Below are 25035 nucleotides of genomic sequence, written 5' to 3'. Positions count from 1 at the left end.
ATTTGTTAATCATTTTTCTCGCACCAATCGTCCATTCTGAAGGTCAATATCATAGATACCTGAACTACATATGTCAGTAACAATATCAATTTCAGTACAAATTCTGTAGTGAAATCAACATCAAATTTGAAAAAAATGTGTGAACTGACTGTCCTTTTCCTATTTCAGGAGGTTAAATTTGGCACATTTGTATCATGAAAATAGCAATGCACCTGACATGTTGAGAAGATCAATCCACATCTCCACTTCAAAATAATACTTGCAATGATGATTAAAGACATATACCAGGCTTTGCAAATCTGGGACCAAGAGTTCACTTTTTTTTACCTGCCATCAGGACTAAAGGACACAGCGATGACTGCCTCAGCATGTCCAGCAATGGTGCTAGTACAACGAGTAACTGCTCGGACTCGGAAGATAGCCTGAGGCTGATACACAATATCCAGCACCTTCTCTGTGTTTTCAAGGGCATCCTTGTCCAAACTGTCAGACAGCGATGTTGTGATCTCATTGTCGTTCACGAAAAAGGAATAGGGTACTGCTTCGGTCTGTGGAAAAATTTAAATCAGTGTTTTTTATCTAAAGATTTTTACCAAAAATTGTGAAAATTTCCCAATCTTTGCTTTATTTTGTGAACATGACAATTTTCTTCTGTGAAACAGGATGAAAACTTACTAAAAATAAATATGATAATATAAATCCTAATCAAATTCCTAATGTGATAGCTTTCTTTAATAAGTTGAGGAACCTAGCCAACTGGTTAAGTTATAGTGGCTCATATTTTGTTCTCTTGAGAATGTCAATAAAATACATTAGAATACAGTTGCTTTTGTCTTTTCATTATTTTCTCGACTCACTTATGTATATACAATATGATAATTAATACTGTACATGTTGATGTAAGACTGATATGAAATCGCTACTCACATTACTGAGTATTGCATTGCAGATGAGCTGTAACTTCTCAGGTGTAATATCTACAGGTAAGTCGAATGAGCTTCCTGCCACTTCACCTGTTTCACTCTTGAACTGAGCAAGGATTCGCTGTCCAGTTTCTCCCTCTGCTTCATCCACATTTTCATTGTCACTGTACAGTAGCAAAGAACATAGTAAAACAAAGCAACAAGAAAGAGTATTTTGCTTTAAGTGTGGATATAGGACATTGACTCCTTCACCCCCTGCTTCACAAGCAGGGTCATTTCAAAGAGAAACATAAAGTTCTTTTAAACTTTTGCAACAGAAAAGGGTGTCATATTTTTGACATGGCCCAATAACCAATGCATTTTTGATCATTTTTACATAAAAAGTTTTGAATTATATTGTCTCGCCTTTTGTGAAATATCACAAAGTTAATGGAGAACAAAGTCGGTGTTATAAATTGTCATTTTAACACAAAGTTAGATAACAGAAATGAACATTTTCTTTGCAATTCCTATGATGTGCATTGCCGCATTGGCTATTGGCATGGGTCACATTAAAAAGATGACACCCATTTTTGTTGAATTCTTTTTTTCATTTATGTTTCTATTTCAGAATGACCCTACATTTTAGTTATTAACTGATGACTCAATGCGGTAATTTTATAACTGTCCCCCAAATGCAGGACCATTACCTATAGAGGGGTTATGTCCAACCTATTATATATCCCCAAAAGAGAATGCCAATATGCCATTTTGAATAATTATCTTTGAACTTTGAGAAACATCTATGACTTTTATACTAACGTATCTATGTTTAGAGCATAGTCTCTCTAGTGACAGGATGTCGAGCTACAGTATCCTCATAACTATAAAGTATGTATCAATGATAACCACAGACCCTGTATCAGTGGTGACTTCATTACACAACTGTGGATTTAACGGACAGCACAGTATCAAAGCAACAATGCTATAAAATATTACACTGTAGGTGAATGTGTTTGCTCCATATTGCTTAACATGATAATTAATGTCTGATTACAATACCTCATGATGATATCGATGTCTTGTTGACGTTTCTGCTAGATTTACCATGTGCTTCCGGTTGAGAATGGGGAGCAGCTGTTATTTTATTCAGATGAAAAATATAGTAATTCTTTACCTATATAACTAAATTATACGTATATTATGTATTATAGCAAGTTGAATTATAATAGTGCAATTTATTCCTCTCGTGTTGAGTAATATTGTGTAATGAAAAAATTATAAAAGGATTACTCATTTACTACGTCAGAAATAAGTTTGGAGTATATAAATAGTGTTAAGCGTTCGAGTGACTAAGAAAATCCAAGGGCAGTTCCAAAATCTCAAAATGGCACTACTACTTGGAGGAAGACTTAATTTACCTTTGTCCACAGGAACTCTGACGTGCTTTTGTAGAAATGGTATGCATGCCAACTTTCATGCATTAAATCTAAATACGTCTATGAATTTATTTGCCATTTGTATTAATTGAATCACCAGTTTTGACGGATCATGGTCGATGCCTTGTAACTTTTTACTTATTTTGTAGTGAGATGTTGTTCTGTGTCAACCGCCAACTCAACTGAGAATGCGTCTCCGAATGCAAACTATAAAATAAATCCCGTGTTTCGGAACAGAAACCCAAGGTAGATGACCTTATAGAATAAACATTGAAGAGATAGTGAACATCCTCAATTTTTTTGAAGATTAACTGTAGTCTGTACAATAAACCCTCTCAATTCAGAGGGTAGATAACGACTTTAACCATATACTGTCTTTCTTCCCAATTAACATTATAGATAATGAAGAATCTGATGTATTAAGAGTTTCAGTCCATCCTCTCAACTCAGAGGGATGTTCATACCCATTTGCATGGTGTTGGATCTTTTCATCACAGTAATTAATGTTACAGATAGAATCCTTTCATTAAAAACACTTGTCAAGAAAACCAGTTAACATTTCCTTTATCAATGAATGAGATTGTTAAGAGTTTTCTGGTGTTTTTTCAATAATAATATATACATCTATTTCATGTGTAACAGAGGTCATAATCTATTTCAATGCCTCTGCTAGGAATCAAACCCGGGACCCCTGGCTTACTAGTCTGGCGCTGAACCAATCGAGCTAAAGAGAAGTTCTCTCTAGCTGAGTGGTATATTGCGGCTAGTATTTTACCAGGGTTACACATGAATACACTTCTTTTCAGAATGTACAAAATACATATGATTTGGCCATCCTTTTGCAATAGCTTTAATAAATATGTTATGTTTTAATAATCAGAAATTTGGAAAAAATGGCTTTGGCAAGAAAGCCACAAGGATGGCAGTTCCAAGATAGAGTACAGAAGTCCTACCACCTGTAAGTATTCAACTATTTCAGACATGTTAGGTAAAAAGTTGAGTCTAACATCACTCCAAAGTCTATTTTTTAGCTCCCATGATATAAAGTGCCAGAGAACTTATGGTATGGATCTATCCATAAATTTGTAACTTCTTTAAAGGAAGTCAGTGCTAATATTTGGCCAGGAGGCACCTGGGTCAAACCACCACAAGTTTTTCACATAAGAATTACCTTGACCTATTTTCAAGGTCATCACAGTCAAATCTGTTGAAAATTTTAAGGGTCATTTTCTCAAGTTCTAGAAGTAGAAAAGGTCTAGTATTTTTTCAGTAGGTATCTCTGATGGAATGTTCCATAGCATCATCAGTTGAATGACCTTCACCTTCTCATATACCTGACCTCAACCTATATTTAAGGTCACAATTATTGTAAAATAAGTTGAAAACTTGAATTATCTTCTTTTCCAATTCCTGAATGTCAGTAGATGTAAAATGTAGAATGTAATAATGTTTCATCATATTAATAACATTAACCTATTTTCAAGTTCAGAGGGGTCAAATATATTGAAAACTTCACAGAATGAAGCTCAGAAAGACAGCATGCACTGATGCTTGTCCAGGCAGTACATGGAACAGATTGCTATTATGATATGTAACTGGCCAGGACCTATCTTTAAGGTTGCAGGGGTTAGATTACTTTAACACATTTAAATGTTTTCTTCTCAATTTCCATAAGACCCAGAGACTTCATTTTATATCAGCAGACACCCAGATTAAATATTTTAGAATTTTTTTTTCAAGTTCAAGAAGACTCAAAGCCCTGATATTATGTCATCATGTACCTAGGTTAGAAAGTTTTATTTTTTTATTTGTATATGAATGATCTTGATGTATTTTTGAGGTTATAGGTGTCAGATATGTTAAAATCTTAAAGGGTCTTCTTCTCAGATTACCTCTTCTAAAGGTCTCTCATCAATTTTATAAGCAAAAGACTACAGTTGCCTGGGGTAGAGTCTTTTGAAATTTTTCAAATAAATGACCTTGACCTGTTTTCAAAGTCACTAGAGTCTAATATAAAATTTTAAAAATCATCTCAAGTTTCAGAAAACTCAGAGAGTGTCCTGATGTTTTGTATGTAGGTACTTAAAATGGAGCACTTCAGATTTTCCATGAATAAATAACGTTCAAATTCTCAGGGGTCAGATTTGTGAAAAATCAAACACCTTTCTTGAAAATTAGTGTATCAAGAGCAGTCATATGTTATATATGAACAGCATCTCTTTGCAATACTGTGTATGGTTTCTGGTGTTCATTGGAGCCTTGAACAAGGAAAACACATTACTTGATTTTTATTTTTGGCAATCCTCCTCTAATATCCATTAAGATTTACAGGCCCTCTTGGTCTCTTTTTTCCTTGTTAAACTCTCAATTAGTAGTTGGTATTTTGTCAATTCTCAAAACACTCTTCATTCCACTTATTATAAGATAGCAGAAATATAACCCTTGCATTCAGTTAGTTTAAAATAGCATTTTACTTAAAGTTGTTTGATCATCTTTATACCGGAAGCTAACAGTTACTTGATACAGGTATTAAACTTTACTGGTGTAATGATAGGTTGACTTATCAATGTATTGTGATAGCTTTTTCTCAATAGCAATAGCATATTTTCAAGGCCATAAATATTGCAATAGTTTGTTTAACAATCGACCCGTCTTACCCGACCCCCAGGCTGTCAACACCTGATGACATGTCATAATCTCTGTGTGGAACTTCATGTTGGGATCATTGTAGTCTTGCATTCAAGCCAATTTTATTTGAAAGAAAAGGTGTATTTTTTTGAAAGTCAAAAAGTGTGTAAAAATCTTAAGGGACTCGAGACATGTCTGATCTAATATTAGTGCTGTCCATTAAAACTTCTTTGAATTGCTTCTCTTTGGCAATCTTTAAAAGTAAAGATATATTTTTATATTGTACAAAGTAAACTTAATTGATTGGAGGCTACCATCTTAAGTTGTGATTTCTAAAACAAATGTTTAAGATGATTTTTTTATGTGATACATTTAGACTTTAGTTACATATATGTGGCACTGTACAAGTTACTAAGACCGAGGACAGTATCCAAACTTTCAGATATTTTTTTTTATCTTTTTCAGGTTAAGTTATAAAATGACTGACAGAAAAACATCAGCATCAGTCAAACATTTAAACGGAAAGTTCACCATCAAATTTTCTACAGACACTCCAGAAATGAAACATGTCTTCACTGGGTAGGTTATATAGCACATTATATCCTCCATTATATTTATCTTAGGTGGAACATTAGATCTATTGTTTTGTGTTTAATTAAGGTAAAAAGAAAATGGAAAGTCCTAGATTGTCATGCATTTTAGCAAAATTGTGGAATGTGAGTTGTAAGAATTAAGTGGTCTTTTGTTTAGTGGTATTGAGCATTGTTTGCGTTTAATGAAATTGAGCAATATTAGTGATTAATGACAATGAGGAATATTTGTGTTTAATGACTAGTGAATATTTGTGTTCAGTGATATTGAGGAATATTTCTACTAAGTGAGATTGAGGAAAGTTTAACTCGAAGTTATGTTTAGCAGTTAATGCATGAAACCAATGATAATTGATAATCACTTGATTATGTGAATTCAATTATTATGAAACTGAAACCACCAGTGCTATGTATTATGTGATTTATGATTTATTAAATTACAGCTCTGATTGTGGTAAAGTGAAGCAAGCCTATTATGTAGGCCAGGTCATTGCTCAGCGATGTCTTGAGGCTGGCATTACACAAGTGCACTTTGATCCTCTCCAGGGAACCATTTTTCCAAAGGTTTGTAGGTTTTTATACCTAAAGAAGTTTTGTCATAAAACATACCTATACATACATCTCTACATAATTCTGAGTATACAGATATCCAATAAGTAATTTACTTATTGTGTATTTGTTTAAATGGAGTAATATATTAACTTGAATATATAGTATAGTATGATAGTTTGAATTCATGCACTAGTGACAAATTCACAATAACTTTGGCTCCTAAGTGTATTTGTAAACAAAATACATGTGAGTTGATAGGTTATGGAAATTTTAACCAATGAATGGGTAATGATAGCAAGATCACAAGCAGCCTTAAACGTCACATGACTAAATCTAGGTGGCAAATTGAAGCTTCTTATACCCTGTGTTCCCCTTAGAGCCAATTTCTCCACAAATAAAAAGGAAGTTAGCATCATATCAAGCACCATTCTGATCCTCACCTCATGTCAGCAAAGTTTTGTTACAAATATACCTTACAATGATTAATTACATGTCAGTCCAGGACAAATAACACATATCATTTAGCCTGTTACTTTTGAAGGAATTATATTTTCACTATTTTGCAATACAATGTGATCGCAAAAATTTAATCCATAAAATAATGCGACACAGGTGTACCAAATGTCCTTTTACATGTTGTGAAATTTTCATTCATTAAATTATAATTTGATTGAAAGAAAATCACGAAAATCTTGACTCGTGACAATTACCAGCTATATGGTACTTTTCTACATTGTCCAATTAAAATTGGGAAATTTAATCCTGCAATATATAGGGAATGTTTCATTATTTTTTTCTTGTGGTTAAAAATATTTTAACATTAGATAAGTTACTGATAATATCAGCATCCCACAACTACTGAAATCTGTTATCAATGAAATAAAATAGACTCACATTATTCACCCTTACAACCTTCAACACTTGCAAGATGTTTGTCTGTTTTTTTATTAGGTCATCTGACCCGAAGGGTCCGATGACCTATAGTCATCATGCTTCGTCCGTCGTCGTCCGCCGTGCGTAAACTTTTCATTCAAACGACTTCTTCTCAAATACTAGAAGGTCTAGGGGGCTAATACTTGGCACAAAGGATACTGGCATGGAGCTCTACCAAGTTTGCTCAAATGAATGACCTTGACCCACTTTAAAGGTCACAGGGGTCAAATATGTTAAAATCTTTAAACAACTTCTTCTCAATAAGCAAAAGTCTATGAGTGCCGATATTGGGTCTGTAGCATGCTGGGATGAAGGGCTATCAAGTTTGTTTTAATGAATGACCTTGAACAACTTTCAAGGTCACAGGGGTCAAATATGTCAAAATCTTTAAATAACTTCTTCTCAAATACTAGAAGGCCTAGGGGGCTAATACTTGGCTAGCTGCTCATGGAGCCCTATTTGTTCAAATGAATGACCTTGGCCCACTTTCAAGGTCACAGGGGTCAAATATGTTAAAATATACAAAGGACTTCATCACAATAAGCAAAAGTCTATGAGTGCCGATATTGGGTCTGTAGCATGCTGGGAGGAAAGGCTACCAAGTTTATTTAAATGAATGACCTTGAAAACTTTCATATGAAGGCCTGTAATACTTGGCCCATAGCATGCTGGCAGTTTGTTCAAATGAATGACCTTGGCCCACTTTCAAGGTCACAGGGGTCAAATATGTTAAAATATACGACTTCATCTCAATAAGCAAAAGTCTATGAGTGCTGATATTGGGTCTGTAGCATGCTGGAGGAAAGGCTACCAAGTTTATTCAAATGAATGACCTCAACCCACTTTCAAGGTCACAGGGGTCAAATATGAAAATATACAAACGACTTCTTCTCAACAAGCAAAAGTCCATTGCTGATATTGGGCCTGTAAGATGCTTGGAGGAGAGGCTACCAAGTTTGTTCAAATGAATGACCTCAACCCACTTTCTAGGTTTGGCTTGCTTTTTGTCAGATGACCGTTAAGGCCCATGGGCCTCTTGTTTCTATAATTGTTAAACTTTTTACTCCTATCCTACCACAAAATATCTATCCAATATTCAGTCAATTTATTTTCTTCTTTAAAAACCATGCTAGTAACAGTCTTCTACTTCACATAACCTACTTGACACAAAAGCAAGACAGAAGAGGAAACATATGATGTAGATTAAGGGACAGATTTTATTATTGTTATGATTATATTTTTCAGTATGAGGCATTTCTGGCGGGTGTGGAATCAATGAATTTGGAATTAACAGAGCCTGATGTGATCACACCAACTTACTGCCCAGGCATAGACTACAGTAAACCAAACAGATACGCGGAGCGCAAGAAATACAGGGATGATCATCAGATGGCCTGACATTTCTCCACTCATTAAATACTTGTGTACAATAAAATGTCGAAATCATTCATTTTAAGTGTTGTTTTAGAAAGTGGGATTTACTGTTCTCATACCCTGGTGTAGGCAAATGTCATGTTAGATTATAGGACAAGTTAAAAGTCATTTCAATGTGACGTGTTCATTAGAGTAAGACTATTATTATCTTATAACTCATATTTATTACAAATTAAGAAAAACCTTCTGTACCTCCGAAGCAAAGCAGACATTAAATTAAGTTCAAATGCCTCAGGGGGGGGGGGGGGGGGGGGGATTTTTTTTTATTGCAAAGCCTAATGACAAAAAATAATTGAGTAAATTAGACATTAGGACGAACCTGAACAGATGAATTTAAGGCAATAACATGTTCCACAAAAAATCAGTTATTTATGCTCCTCAAAATGTTGTTACAACTGGAATGTACAAACATATATACTGTATTCATCACAAATAAGCCCCCTCTTCTACTGAAAAAAAGATTGGCAAAAAGTTGGAAGTACACAGATGCAAAGCTATTGTAAAATTTGATATTTTCTTGGAGCTCAGCTTTCGTGGTATTTAAAGTGTTCACCATTTTGATTTGACATTGAACTTTTACAATGACTTTTGAAGTTGTTCATGTTGATGACAATAATCAGAAAACAGAATGAAGATTAAAGTTAATAGACCCATAGACTGTAACTCGGTGAAAATAAGACTGGCCTTCACTAATTTGTATATCGCCATTGGTAACCAATTTTATATTGTTTGATGTCAGCTATGGTCATTTAAAGATAACCAGGAAATGAAAACTAAGCTTGTTGGTTTATTTGAATTATAAATTAAAGTAGAATATTTCCCATTGATTTATAAAGCATTGTGGTTTAGATGTTCTCATATCAAAACTGATGTGTGACATTTCTTTGATCACACAGTCCCCTTCATCAGACAATTAACCAATGAAGCATATGTGCACATAAATAACAGGATACAAGATAATCGACTACTGCAATAGTATATACTCCAACATTTTCTGTAACCAACCCAGAAAAAATTCTCTGAAATACCTTTTTTCATTTGTTTCAATATTCTAAGTGTTGCACATAATTTCAATTTAACAGTTAACACAGACTTCAGAAAAGTTCAAAATGAAAGTGACTGGCTTTAGCTAGAGAGTCAAATCTCCCTACATCCATACACTTACTTTCTATCAGAAGTGATGAATCAGGTTATATATTATACCACCTTTCCCAATGTTTATCTACTTCATACAGACCTAGAAATGGTTCACAACACACTGCCATTCTACATTATCTTGTGACATTTCACTGGCACTACTGTCATTTAAAAGTAGTCCTGACTCTGAAATAACTTTTTCACCTTATTGTAACCTTGACCTTGAATCTAGGTCTCTGACAGTTTAATTAAAGGTCACTGCCAATGAAAATAAAAACTTCCTTTTTCATGCAAAACCAGTAGACAATTTCTAAAGAAAGTAATTGGTGTGTTGATACAGCTATCACCATTTTTATTTAGCCTCTGGGAAACCTTGAGATTTGACTCATCATATCAAGCAAAGTTCACAAATCACTAGTTTTCAGTTTCATTAAGTCAGAAGTTACATTGCAGAAAAGCATAACTGACGGTTGATCTAGACTTTTAACATCAATATGTCCTTGACCTTGGGTATACAGACTGGCTCTCAGCATTCTGCATTACATATATGTATGAAATTTCCCTGAAACTACATTCATTGAGCAAATAATTATGGCAATGACTACATTGAGCCTCATCTCATTATCACCTTCAGCTTGGACATTCACACTTGAAAATGACACATGGCACATTGACTTACCATCCAATTTATATAATACATATATATGATGGTAAGTGTTGACATTGTAACAATTAACAAAGGAAGACAATTAGACTCGTGCCCAATCCAGGCTTCGAACTCGGGATCTGCAACACCAAATCACTTAGTCAAAGAAATTCAAAACACTAACCACTGACACCACAATTACATCCTTGAAGTCTGGAAGTTGTTCTAATAGACAACAGGAATTTTCTCAACATGATCCTTGTGGCAAATTGTCTAATTAGGGGATATGAACACCTGGATCGCAATGTACATACAACACACATCGAGCTCAGGTACAATTACAACAGGTAATTCAAATCTGGAAGTTCAGATCAACAACATTACTGTATATGATGCTTTGTGTTAATGTATTGATATTTTGGATATTGTCACTCAGTTAATGAAGAAAAACAAGTTCCATGTATATATATTTTTTATATATAAACACATATACAATGTATATATATGCATGTAATTTCATTTCTCTAACATAAAGCATCCTGTACTGAGGAATGGAAGGACATAGCAACAATATAGTCCTTTAAAAATAATTGAGTTAAACATGAAATAGACTTAATGCTAATAGAAACCCTACTATCCCCTGTGGTTTGATATCCCTTATCACTCAACCCCACTGCAGTCAAAATATTCTTTTTTGTTACCCTTACCCTTTAAGCCTTGACATGGCATTGTCATTCTTTTAATTTGGTAATCTCTTCTCAACGCAATGGAGAGCTAACAGAATCTGTGAAATTATTACCCTTGTGACCTGGAATAAAGGTCAAGTTCTTTTTCATTTGCTAACTGTGTTGTGTTTCATCCGAAGGAATCTACCACCTAAATATGATTCAATGCCTTTTAGTCCATAAGAAGATGTCATTTGAATTTTGAATTTTTAAACTTATATGACCCCTGTGACCTTGAATATAGGTGAAGGTCTTTCTCTCTTATTAATATTTTTTTAAACATGTTTTGGGCTTCATCCCAGGAATCTTCAAACCTGATTTTGGTTTTTGAGAAGTCGTTTAAAGGTTTGAACAGATTTGACCCAGGAACTGGAATAAAGTCAAGGTCATTTATTTTTCCAAACTATCAGGCTTCATCAAAGGAACCTCTCGGCCAAAATAATGACTCATGGTCGCCTAATGAATAATGGACGTTGCAACACATCCATGGCATACCAGAAGAATATTGTTAAATTATTAGCATGACATCACAAATTCAGTAGTATTAATATAATGAAAACATAACTCAATAAGTCTTTCAATTGCTGTTTTATTACAATAAGACTAGTGTGTTGTCTCATAATCACTCCCTATTCCTCAACACTTTCATTTAAAATCTACTGACAACTTTGATTTGAAATCTGTGTATTTACAGTAAATTAAGGTCATATCATAGTTATAACATCTAAATCAACACATACTGTTGATTTTTTTTTTTTTTTTGATTATGTGGGGCTCATATTTCAATGTTTCAATTTGGGCTCATTATACGGTAATAAATTTTATGCCTGTATAACATCATTTTCTGAGATTTGGAATCATGGTAAAAATGATTGCTGCATACTTAATTTCCTGCAATCTTTATTGATGGTGAATATACTGAAATTCCCAGTGCGTAGTCCCAGTGCGTATTACTAGCTATACAGTATCACAATTTTTTTTTTTTTTAACATCTCTACAAATGTAACCATGACACAGCACTTGATCAGGTGGTGTACATGGAGAGGTCATTATAAGACAAGGTCATGGGTGACTGAAGGCTCAACTCCTGCTCCAAGGCATCCATATCTATATTAAGGTCACTGGTAACCTCCATCCAGTCAGTCAGCAGGGAGGATGACAATGGTGAGGGTTCAGGGCGGGCACTGAAAATACAATTCAGAATAAGCTATAGATAGAGTAAGTTCAAATAAAATATCATTGTTCAATCATTTTACAAATTAACATTTTAGTTTAAGTTTTATCAATGTCCTGCTTTTTGGTAAATTGAAAATGTATTCATTTGTACTACCACTGTTCTCAATAAAATAAAATATGAAATATTTACTTTGAAAATCTAGGAACTTTTGGGGTAGAAAGAACAGCACAATGTCTTCTTTATTGACACAATGACTCACCCGATTTCTTGGGCATCAACCATGAGGGCATCCAGATCCATTCCAACACCATATCCAGCTCCTGTACCACGTGGGGTCAGGGCTAAGGCAGGTGGACAAGGGTCATCAACCTGTGACCTTGAGAACTGTCGGGACAGAGAGGCAATTAGACCTGGCGGAGAGTTAGCATTGAATACAAGATGATTGGTCAGCGACTGACCAGGATGCATAGAGGAACCAGAGGTGAAATAAGGCTGATTAGGCTGAGTAGGCTGACTCTGTGCAGTGGCATCTTGTTTGAAAGGTATTTGGGAGCTACCAGCAAAGTAGTGTCCATGAGCAAATGGCATCTGATTTATGTGTCCACTCAAATCCTGAACTGTGTTCATTGACAATATGGCATCCGACAGACCAGGGTTGCTAGACTGGCTATCTGCATTGCTGAGCTGATCATCACTTGGCCTGCGACCAAACTCATCAAAGGTTGACTGAGGAGAATTCTGCTGTTGGAACAACGACTGTGGAGATTGCTGTTGGTCAAATGTTGATGGAGGAGACCTCTGCTGAAACACAGAATCGTGTGCCCCCTGCTGGAAGCCCTGTTGTGGTGACCTTTGTTGAAGGTCAGGACTGGGTTCAGAGTATGACCCCAAATGTTTGTTACTCTGATCTTGTGTTTCTCCTTGATAATACTCTGGTGAACCATGTGACTGATAACTCTCAGGAGAACTATGATTGCTGTACTCTTTGTGAGGAGAAGCTGGGGACCCATGAGAAACAGGTCCTCGAACTTGTGAGAAGGCCTGATTTTGATTTTCATCTTGGAGGAGAGATGTGGCTGTGGCACTTGGTGCATTCTCCCCTCCAGAGGTACTAAATGACAGACTTTGCTGAGGTGTATTGAAGAAATGGCCATGCTGAAGATTTGTGTTTGCTGTTTGGGAATTAATTATTCCAAGCATTTTTAAGTTCTCAAAACTAATAGTTGAAAGGTCATTATTTATATTATTTCCCTCAGATTTATGAACACCACCTTCCATTATGTCTTGCTGCTGAACAAGATTACCCATAATGCCTTGGCCACTGTGGCTTCCTGCAATCAGTGAAAGTTGTTGAGTATATGACATGTTATTTTGTTTGTTGGATGATACATCCCCATGAGAATTTCCCACTTTTGTACTGATTATATTTTGAGCAGCTTGTAGACCAGACATAGTTGTATTAACTGCTTGGCAATTCTTTTGTGAACTGTCCTGAGGGAAGTTGGCCGACTGTGTGATGCCTGGCTGATGCTGTCCAGAATGACCAGGTTGTGATATGTTACTTTCTGTTCTGTGAGATCCTTGATGTACAGTACCACTCGGATTGATCTGTGGCTGAGATGGATCAGAATCATATGCACGGGCTTCTGCAGCCTTTTTCTGATTGGCCAGGTACTGTTGGAGACACTGCTGGCCCAGTGTCTGACCTGTTTCGCCTATAGATATCATATTACAGTTTGCAGGCTGAGGTGTGGGGTTGGACTTGTTGTCAGGCTTGGGTGCAATAGGATGGTTAACTTTTTGCATCTTAGACCATCTGTTGAGAAGTTCTCTGTCAGCATCTGTTAGAAATCCTCCAGCATCAGTTGCAGCTGTTAAAAATAACAGTATAACAATACTATTTAGTTAAGTAGTTGATTAGAATTACCAACAAGTACTGTATGATGGTTCTGTAATACGCCCAACTCCAGACTTTATGTCAAAGGTTAGGTATTAGCTATGGTTATATATGGGGTATGTAATTTGTTTACCTATGCAATCTATAGATACTGTACTTATATTAGAACTGCTTATACAAAGTTTGTACTGATGATATTTATTTCAATCATACCTAGTAAAAGAATCTCTTAAAGTTTAAAATGCCTAAAAATGAATTCTGAAGGATCAATAGGTATTGTGACATCATAAAAACTTCAAAATGATCCCTTTTTCAGTGTAAAACCTTCCTTACCTCTACTTCTGTTACATAACTGAACTATATATATCTATGTTGCTTTTTTATACCAGACTTTCATCACAGTCACCAAATGTGCATACACTTTAACATCGAGATTTCATTATTCTACCTTTCTGCTCTTTTTTCTTTTTTGTCCTCTCTAAAGCCTTTTCCTTCTTCTTCCTTCTTTTTTCTTCTCTCTCCTTCTGTCTTTGAGCTGCAGTGATAGGTTTTGGTCTGTCATCTCCATCTGCTGCAGATTCTAAAAAATCATTGGATGATAATAGCAGATTTCATTATTAGATAATGCACAAGAATCAATGTTACAAAATCTTATTACCTTTCAGATGAATTAAAGAAATACAGCCAACCAGTTTTACAGTAAATACAACGCTGCCAATCATGATTTCAAGCTTAATTTTACATTTTTATTCATAGGTTTTTCCCCTTACATATTTATTTTATCACTTATGATGAGATCATTTCAATATCTTGCTACTTATTCTGGTCTTACAATATCTCACTTGTGTACAAAAAAAAAATACAATTTATATTCTAAAACATTACAGTGGACTGTCTATTCTTTATTTTTTGTCCATTTTTACACCTGATGCTGTATGTTGTGTTACTGGGAGTCAGGTTGTACAGTGCACTATAAACATCAGCCTTTCATCGTCAATGTTGGCTTTTTTTAATGCCCAATTGGATATTGTAAAGGGCCATCTGCCATATCATATTAATTTCTAGGTACTTAAGCTTCTTCCTTAAGTAAAATTTCCTGAACAATGCCAGGCAGAGTGACCTTAAAGGTGTACAGCTAAATATTAACACTCGTGTTGCATTTCTAGAAGCTCACCAAACCCTATCTGCATTGTGCATTGAGATTAGGCTTGTGTAAAATTTCATTTAATATATGTGAATGTGAATATCTGTTCACATCTATAAATGTTACATAAACATGGGTTTTACATATAAATCAACAAGTAAGACATTAAGATATAATGTTGAACAATATATTTACAATTTACTCTTAAAACATCTTCTTGTTGGCATTGTTAATGTTGTTCACCTACTATTTCCCCAACACAAAAAGGCTGTTAATTTTTCTAAATATATATGATAATGCTGTAAATGTTTCTACCAGTGGTAACATCATACAAAAGCAATGTATACTGACCATGTCTTTGTTTCTTCAGACTAGAGTTGAGCAGTGCCGCCTTCACTAGGGCCTTGGTATCAGATGAAATGGTTTTATTTTCCTTCTTGATTTCCTGTTGAACCTCTTCCTTTATACGAGACACAGGAGCAGCTGACTGTGCTTCACCACCCTCTGACTTGGCACTCGGCATTTCTACATCATTTGTGGGTATCTTCATACTATCCTTATCAAGAGTAACTCTTTCTTCACTGTTTTTGATTGTCAGTTGCTTAAATTCCTCTTTTAACTGAATCTGGGGAACAACTTGTAATCCATCTAATACAGGCTTTTGATCTATTGAACTTTGCGATGTAGAACTCTCCTGTTTTGGAGGTGTTGATATAGTACATGTAGATTCCCGAGGAACTGGCTTGAGACAGGCACTAAATTTCATAACTGAGCTTTTTGGTTCATGATAATCCATGATCTCTTTGTAAATGATATTCCGAAGTTTAGTCGTTGTCATTTCCTGAAAAAGAAACAGAAGAATTCTCAATACCTATCTTTGAATTATTGTGGGTTTTACAGTTACCACCACATTCTGAATCCAATTAAATCAGATTGATAAATAAGAAGTTATTCATAATCTGAGCACCAGAATAACACCATTTGTTTTCTGTAAACATCTGACATAATATTAACTGTTCATATGTTCATAATCTACTCGTCTGACACTGTGTTCAGTTTACTCTTCATAATCTACCAAACTGACACTGTGTTCTGTTTACTGTTCATAATCTACAAGTCTAACACTATATTTAGCTTACTGTTTATAATCTAACGGCTACTTGATGAGTGGATAAACTTTACTATAGTGCTGTTCCCAGAAAAATTATAAATTAATGGTATTTCACTGACTTCTAAACAGCCTTTCTCCTGACTTTGAGTAAGACGTAATATGATTAATATGTTGGTATTCTCAGTTTACAGCAGGATAAAGATCATCAGCAGTGTACATATACCTGTCTATAAAGAACATGCTCCATATATGGTGTAACTGCAACACTCAGTATATTATAACCATTTTTTTAAAACAGTCCTTGATAAGAGGTAATAAATAGACAGTCAATAATATTTGTTCATTAATGTGAAACTACATCACATACTTCATTCTCAAAATCAAAGTTAAACGTTGGCAGACATATTGGTTCATCATCTGGATCGTGATATTTGTTGAGATAAGGATGGTTGAGAGCATTATCTACTGAGATCCTGTCACCAGGGTGCAGCACCAACATCTTCCCCAACAGGTCCAGAGCTTTCTTACTGGCCTTGGGAAACAGAGAATTCCAAGCAATGGATTCTTTCTTCCCAAGTTCTGGAAGACATCAGTAAGATAAGAATACATGATTAATGTTAAAAAACACAATACAAAGCCAAAAAATTTTCACTATATTTCAAATTACTCAATGCACCATATAAACTGTGCTAAGTTTGACATACATTCCTGGTATATAAGCTAATTTTGTTATCTGTTTTTTCAGTGACTCTTCTGTGTCTTGACAAGAAAACTGCAGCCAAATTATCTTTTAAGTGTAAGGTACATGTATATAAAATGTTTAAATTTAAAACTTTTCAAGAATACACTATAGACATAAGATATAGACGGATAAAAACTGTATATAATAAAAGTAGCCAAACATGTTCACTAATACTCAAGACTCCAGGAAAACCCATCAGCTGGCAGGTCTTTACTGGAATTTATAAACAATACCTTTGTTGAACTGATATCTTACTTGTAATAAACTGCTTGATGAGATCCGATTGACACAACTGAAAAAGTCCATCAGACGGGGAACCAAGTATTCCTACGATCAATTTAATCTGGCTTATGTAATCTTTCCCTGTAAGAAAAAAACACAAATTGAAAAGCAGTCAACAAAGATTAAGCCATATCTTTCTACTGAAAAAATTATTCTTAAACCTAGAAATATGAAAAATATTATTTGACATACTGATAATAATTCAAATAAATTCTTGAATCATTTAATGAACAACAGCCCCTTGAAATTTGTGATCCAGAACTGCTAAAAAAAAAACTTAATGAAAAAAATTTAACACTTCCAGTTGGGATGCTGCAAATGGCCAGATTGACTTTTCTTTGAATAGGCGAGCTTATAATGATTGTAAACAACCAGGTTCATGTATTCCAGTATCTTTTTATTGTGTGAAATATTTCCTATGTATGCAGCAATTTTATTTTATATTTGAATTTAAATTTTCTTTCAATAACTGAAGAGGAAAAAGATTTCTGTGTGCAATAAATCTTGTGTAGACTGAGCACACAGGAGTAAAATAATAATAATAAAAAAAAAACAAGCGAGAAAGAATTTGTATGTTTGTTTTGCTCAATATAAGTGAAATAATATGAAATAATATATCCTTGTATCAACAGAATTTCTTTTGCTTATCTTTAAAGATATCACAACTTGCACACCTGGAAAGAGATGTTTGCGTCCAAGCATTTCTGCAAAGATACATCCAACAGACCACACATCCACAGCTGCGCCATACTCTACCAATGCCAGCATGATCTCGGGAGCACGGTACCAGCGTGTTGCCACGTACTGTGTCATGAAGTGGTTAGGTTCTTCTGGTGATGCTGACACTCCTCGTGCCATACCTAAAGAAAGTAGAAATGGTGGAGATGTGTACAGGGAAAAATTGACAATGAATCAAACATCTTATAAACCTATCTTATTGGACTCAATCTGGACAAAGAATAATATAATGCATCCCCTCGCTGTTTCAAATTTACTGCTGTACAATACTGGTATATAATGGTCTAGCGTGTGATGTATAATTAGAATCCCTCAAAGAATGAATCCTCTTCTGAGGAAGATTTTAAAAAAAAATAGTAATGGTGACCTTGACCTTGATTCTACAACACTGAAACTCACACTTACCAGAGATACTGAATTCCTTTTATAAGTTTAATCATTTCCCTAAAGGAATAAAACTAGTGTATACCCACACATAGTGCTGAAAAATTTGGGCATTAAGTATAATACATGTATATTATAATCTTACCTACTTCTATACACCAGGGGATAATAAGAGAAATGATACGTAGTCTTCATTACTTGCTTTATTATTACAAAGCAAACACTTCACAACTATAACAAGAGGCCTACAGGGCCTGTATCGCTCACCTGACAAAATTTATTTGTTTTCACCAATGAATGCTTCAGACCAAATTTGGTCAAAATCCAATCATTCCTATAGGAGGAGTAGGATCTTAAAGAATTTGTTCTTTTACCCATATTGGGCCCAACCCAAGAGGGCAGAGATCTGTTGTTTATGTATCGCTCACCTGGCAAAATTGTTTTCTCTTCATCCAACAATACTTTCCACCAAATTTGGGGAAAATCCAAATATTCCTTCAGGGGGAGTCGTATTTTAACTAATTTGCTCTATTTCCTATATTTGGTCCTGTTCTTCCTTCCCCAAGAGGTTTAGCCCCACCATTTATACCAAACTGATTCCTCTTCACCTAAGAATGCTTCGGACCAAATTTGGGCAAAAATTCAATCATGCCTACAGGAAGATAGGATTTTAAAAAAATTCCCTGTTTGGGCCCCACCCCTTCCGCCCCTTGGGGCCAAGACCCTTCATTTATACAAAACACATTCTTCCATTTGGCAAGGATGCCTCTGACCAAATTTGGTCAAAATCATGTATGTCATTTACATAACAAGTAGCAATTTTTAGAGGAAGAAAAGTTGACAGACAGATGGATGCCATGGTATGCCATTAGCTCACTTTGCCTTTAGGGCAGGAGAGCAAAAGATAGGACTATGTGATAACAATGATTAAAAGTAATGAACATTAAATGATTCTATGCTTCAAAAGACCAACAGAAGACCTGGAGAAAGTTATTAGTATTTGCAATGAACTATATATATAAATTACGTATTATATTTGTGACTAAAAACTTTACCAAAATCTCCTATCTTTAGCTGGCAATCTTCATTGACAAGAAGATTACTTGGCTTCAGATCTCTGTGGATAACATTTGCAGAGTGAATATACTTGAGTCCCCTTAGTAACTGGTAGAGGAAATATCTCACATGTTCCTCTGAAAGATCCTGTTTGGAATAGATAATTTTGTGAAGGTCACTTTCCATCAAATCAAACACAACATAAATGTCTCGAAACTCAGCCATTGATTCCTTAGGCTTGATAATATCCCTGATAGAAATGATATTATCATGTTTAAAATGTTTCAAAATTTTTATTTCCCTGTATGTTGTTGTTCCTATTTTACAGTAGTCAAATATTCTGGGGATTTTCTTTATAGCCACACGATCTTGAGTCTTTCTGTGAATAGCTGAACACACCACACCATAGGCTCCAATACCAATATTCTCCACAGCCTGATAGTCTGTATCAGTCAGATCAAATTTCACATCAAGAGATTTCTTCTGCACAATTGCGAGCTTTTTCATGAGATTTTCATGATCATTTGGACGAAGCGACGCCATGTTTACAGCTCTGTCAAACAAATTTCAACAGCTGAAATTCCTCTTAATTTTTCAAAGCATTGTCAAAAGTATCCTGCAACAATTTGTTTTCCTTTCTTCTGATTCTGAAATGGAGATATCAGAAATCAATATCATAATGGATTGAAATTAATAATATATGTATAGGCAATATTTCTTACCTAATTTAATTACTATATACATGTGTATATGACAACTAATAAAACTTACAGTATTTCTCAACACTTAAATATCAGAATCCATTGGATTCTGGTAACTTAGTAATGAACCTTTCTCACATGATCTTTTTCTTCTCTATTTTTGCCAATAATGCAGAATAACACCTCTCTATCTCAATGTTGTTCAATAAAACTGTTGAGGAAAGCATTGCTACATGTCTTTACCTGTCATTGGGTCAAACTCAGACATTAACAGTTTGCATTGCAAGTCATTCACAAACAGGAAATTGTTTCCAATTATGTTAGTACTTAAGCATTAAATACAATCTCATGTACTGCAATCAATTCAATTTACCAATTAAACACATTATTTAAATGAAGTCTTAGGTTTGATTTTATTTTCAACAACTTGATCTTAATCTTTGATTGTCAAATCCAAGATAGCAGCCTATCAGCAATTTTGTTTTTCTGAACAGTCCCAAATTCAAAATGGCACAACTTAATGGATCAAGGGGATCTTGGGTCTAAATAGACAGATTTTATTGTCAAAATCCAAGATTGACACCTGTTAGCCTTTTTGCTTTCCAGACCAAGCCCAAACTATACAGTGCAACTTGGGACAAAGGTGAGTCTACATATGAAGTTTATAAAATTTAAGAAAGAACCATCCCCTCCTTGTCAAAATCAAGAATGACTGCCTGCCAGCCATTTTGTTTTTCTGATCAATCCTTAAATCAAAAAGGCACAATCAGAGACCAAGGGACCCCTGCAGATGAAATTTGAGAAATATCTATCCTGTATTTTTCAAGAAAAAGTGATAACAAACTTTCTTTGTCAAGCATTGTTAAAGCATATAAAATGGATGAAAAAAAAATCCAACATACAGCAAGTGCAGAGCAATTTGATATCTCCATCTATCTGACGATGTAGAGTTTAAAAAAAGAACCAACATTTTACCCAAGAGATTGTTAAATTTACTGTAATTAACTGAAGGCTCAAGTCTAAAACTGGGTACTTGACACATGATCATCACCACAAATTAGAGGTATCCAGTTCTAGACTATTTAGAAAAATTTTGTAAAAATTATATTTGATGATGTTGATTTTTCAGAGAATATCACAATTTTCTTGTACATAATTTTCAAGATATCAGCGTTTGAATATGAGGATGCCCGATGTTATCTTTTGTATTACTATGGAATGTATGCTTATATTGACAATATCTGAAAAAATATGAGAAAATATAAAAAGTTGATACTTGATAGGTGTGCACATTTGGACTTAGGCAACTATATCAGCCAATGAGCAACTGGGATTTTGTTTCATCTACTTAGAATCCCTATCTAAATTGAGATTTGGCAAAAAGATTGGCTGTTTGAATTTATAACTTATGATATATGAAAGAAACGTGCATTTATTTGGCTTTATGAAAATGTACAGTTTTAACACATTTCAATGTACATGTATGTTAAAAAATTAATATAGTAAGGCAAGTTCTTTACTCAGATTTTGACCAATCTCTTCTGGCACTACTAAGCAGAGATAATGTCTGTTTTGGTCTGGTAGTGGCAGAATGGCCCCAGATTTTAGTTTTGGTAACCTTCTGAAAAACCACTAGTCTCATTTTTCATGAAACTATATTAAAAATCATGTAAAAATCTATCACTCAATGACAGAAAAGGGATGATTTTTATAAAGGCTTGTGTTCTCTGTTTTAACAATGTATATTTAGCATGCAATTAACCTGTGGTGCCATGCAATACCACCATGCCATTAATATTATCAGATACTCGTAGGTGCATAGCTAAGACACTACAGTGCACAACAGTGCAACTTCTCCGAACTGATCCTTCTCAAAACTAATCACCTCTTGAAACCAAATGAAATGGCCTTGCACAGAATGACATTCTCTTTATAGTAATAAAACCCTTCCCAATACCAATCACTCTCAATTCTGATCCAATTTTGTGTCCGAAATGATAGTAATATACCAAAAATCACCTCTGAAAGTGTTTTTTTCACTCTATAAAGGTGGTTTTTTCCTCATTCATTTGGACATGTGCAGTGGAAATGCTAAAAGAGAATGGAACAAGTAATGTAATGTACAGAATGGCATTGGTTCAATCAGACCAGCTGATTTGCTTCACTTCTACAAACTGAACCCTCCCTAAACCGGCCAAATATTCATGTTCCATGCATGGTCGGTTTGGAGGAGTTCTATTTAATATATTTAGACATTATAAATAAATCACATCTACATGATGTTACAACGTGATAATTTATGATTTATGGGCATTTCAACAGCATTGTCCAATTGCCAACTTATGTGGCAGAACTTTGGAGTGCCTTGTGCATGTACCAAAGTTTTAAAAGCAATGTCAAGTACATGTTGTAGGGTTAGCAGTGACAGGGCGACTACCCTGGATCTGTTGTAACATCTACCCCTACTGCATACTGTACAACTGTCAATTTTCTTATCATCAAAATAATCAGTTCACGTCAAAAATATAATATTTAGAAATGAATTTGTCGGTTAAAATCTTTCACAGGTATAGTCCGAAGGATTCTGACAAAACAAAATCGCAGATAGATAGCCAAAGGCCGTCGGACTAACGCATGTGTTGATATATTGCCTACTCCGTGAAGTGTCAAATAAAATCATTTATGACTTCCACGGAAAAATAAACACTGCACCAGAGAAACAAAACCCCAAAGCACGACTAAGGCATGACCTCATTATCACAGTGAAATTGAAAAACAATGTGTAAAACAGCGAAATTGTAGGAGTTCAGTTTCTGTCAACATTTCCAGCGAAGTGCCGAAACATCTAGGTAAATTCCGGTTGCCGAAACGTCTGTCTAATATGTCGCCATTAGCATGGTCGAATGAATTGACATTACCTTCAAGAGATATGTGCTTAATTCCACATGAGAGCACTATATTTTATTTCATAATACATACGTTCATAGGTTGTGCGTGGTGTTTCCTTGGTGGACACCGCAGAAGATCTTCTTACATGTCATCTCCAGTTCCCTGTTACTATTTTTATATCTAGACTCATTTCACAGAAGATGGACGAAAGGGGAAATAACTGTGATATTTTCGATGGCGGGAAATTCAAATTACACCATGAATAACAGGTCCCCGTAAGCCAAAGATTTTGTGTATAATGTAGCATTAAATTTAGTTTTGCTTTTGAAAGTGAGAACAATGGATGCTTAACCTAACTTGTCCTGCTTTAATTTCAGTTTCAAACAAGCATGATGGTACATTTCGTCTCGGTTTGAATCAAGTCAACATTTTTTTTCTGTCTATAATTTGGTTATGTTCTGGCCCTCTGGGAAGAGGGTCCTCAGAAAATTCCATATGCATAATAATATGTGCAGTCCCTAAAGGCATCACATTTTCTTATCTAGAACCTCAAGTCTCACTTTGCTGTATACATCACATTTACTTTTCGGGCCTGTATTGCTCTCCTGTTCTATAGCTCTTGATTGGTTTATTGTTGCTTTACAGCCTATTAACAGCCCAGGTCATTTAAAGATGTGCCAGGTTTAGTTGAAGGAGTGCCCTGAGAAAAACCACCAACCTTCGGCCAGTACTTGGCAACCTTCAAGCCTGAAATGGAGGGCTAGTGTTGAAGACTCTCAGAGGCCTTAACACTTGGCCACCGCAGCCCCTTTATAGCTCATGATGAGATTAGTTTGTTAAAAGCCTATATTCAGGAAATTTACATGCTTATCCATATACTCAATTTTGTTTTTCTAGTAAGTTCCAGAACAAGGCATATAACAAACAATGTAAATCCCTTCACACGCCAAGTATTCCTGTCTTAAATAAATAATTATCCTGCAATATGCAAAGAAAGCCATTGCACTCTGAAACAAAACGGGAGTTTATAGAATAAAAATGATATAATAATAGTTGTTATCACTGAACTGCAATATGTACGGGAGGAGTTATGCCAGATAAATATAGGTATATCTTGTTATGCCTCCAAAAGTGACCTTGGTAACCTGATACACGTACATCAACTTGTTCAAGGTGTTCTTTCTTGACAAATGATAAAAATCTGTCCAAAAATGAAGTCGCGACTGCAATGATAAAAACATTCTATGAATAGTCGAAACCTTTACTTAGACACACTGAAACACAAACCCCTTCAAGGTATTCTTGTTCTACACCAGTAAGTGAAGTTTGATCCATTCAAAGCTGTTACAGCATTGATAAAGATTTTTTACAAATACTGATGGTGACCTTGACATCGGCACCTTAAACAAGTGGATACAAAAGTTGAAATGGTAATATCCAGGCAATATGTCTAAAGGAAAAACAGAGCTATATGTTTTAATGATAAAGAGATTGGGGAAAACCAAGGACAAGATTAAAAAAAATCAAAAGGACAAAGTGCAATAATTTTTCTAATATGGTCCAATCAAAATGCTGTTCAGGGGAAAACAATTTCATGCTGTGGTTTTAAAGTCAAAGAAATCTGTTAAAACAGAGGGAGGAGATATGTGGACAAAGTAAGTTTGAAAATTGTAAAATCATAACGCTATTAAGGAAGATACATTTGATGGCCACCTGTCAGCCATTTGTTTTTCGGATTATTCCCAAAATCAAACGGACAGAACTAGGAACCAACAGAACCTACAACTGAAGCTTGAGAAAGATCCATCCAATACTTCTCAAGGCTATAAAGGATAATAAAAGTTGGTGAAAGACGGAGGCAATACCGGAATATGTGGCCTCTAAGTAGGGATCTTTTTGTTGATATGATTTTCAAAATCACAACACAC

The 25035-nt window shown here is 34.9% G+C and overlaps 3 protein-coding genes across 3 annotated transcripts in view; 1 reads left to right on the top strand and 2 right to left on the bottom strand.

Moving 5' to 3' along the window:
• Positions 1-2023, bottom strand: part of LOC132552512 (notchless protein homolog 1-like) — a 92999-nt gene extending 90976 nt beyond the window's left edge. The window contains exons 1-3 of the mRNA XM_060216695.1: positions 1965-2023; positions 928-1087; positions 328-548 (exon numbers count right to left, since the gene is read on the bottom strand). Of these exons, the coding sequence (XP_060072678.1) occupies positions 328-548; positions 928-1087; positions 1965-1969 (386 nt within the window). The 5' untranslated portion in view covers positions 1970-2023. The remainder of the gene's footprint in view (positions 1-327; positions 549-927; positions 1088-1964) is intronic.
• A 248-nt stretch (positions 2024-2271) lies between these two features.
• Positions 2272-8494, top strand: LOC132552515 (large ribosomal subunit protein uL18m-like). Its single transcript, XM_060216698.1, has 6 exons — positions 2272-2362; positions 2491-2587; positions 3222-3299; positions 5435-5548; positions 6003-6123; positions 8290-8494. Exons 1-6 carry the CDS (start codon positions 2290-2292, stop codon positions 8440-8442), a joined length of 636 nt encoding a protein of 211 aa, XP_060072681.1. The 5' UTR covers positions 2272-2289; the 3' UTR covers positions 8443-8494.
• Positions 8495-11559: 3065 nt separating this feature from the next.
• LOC132552503 (mitogen-activated protein kinase 7-like) lies at positions 11560-23284 on the bottom strand. The gene is made up of 9 exons (XM_060216682.1): positions 23198-23284; positions 19517-20164; positions 18014-18199; positions 17313-17420; positions 16683-16894; positions 15556-16045; positions 14509-14640; positions 12423-14034; positions 11560-12170 (listed from the first exon to the last, which is right to left on the bottom strand). The coding sequence occupies exons 2-9, from the start codon at positions 20058-20060 to the stop codon at positions 12011-12013; spliced, it is 3444 nt and encodes a 1147-aa protein (XP_060072665.1). The 5' UTR covers positions 20061-20164; positions 23198-23284; the 3' UTR covers positions 11560-12010.
• Positions 23285-25035: the final 1751 nt, after the last annotated feature.

The sequence above is a fragment of the Ylistrum balloti genome, unplaced genomic scaffold, assembly GCF_031769215.1.
Source record: "Ylistrum balloti isolate Yb309-2 unplaced genomic scaffold, AGI_CSIRO_Ybal_v1 Utg370252, whole genome shotgun sequence".
In the NCBI taxonomy this organism is placed as follows: domain Eukaryota; kingdom Metazoa; phylum Mollusca; class Bivalvia; order Pectinida; family Pectinidae; genus Ylistrum; species Ylistrum balloti.
Note: the sequence above shows the minus strand (reverse complement) of the source record. Positions and strands in the feature narration are given on the sequence as shown.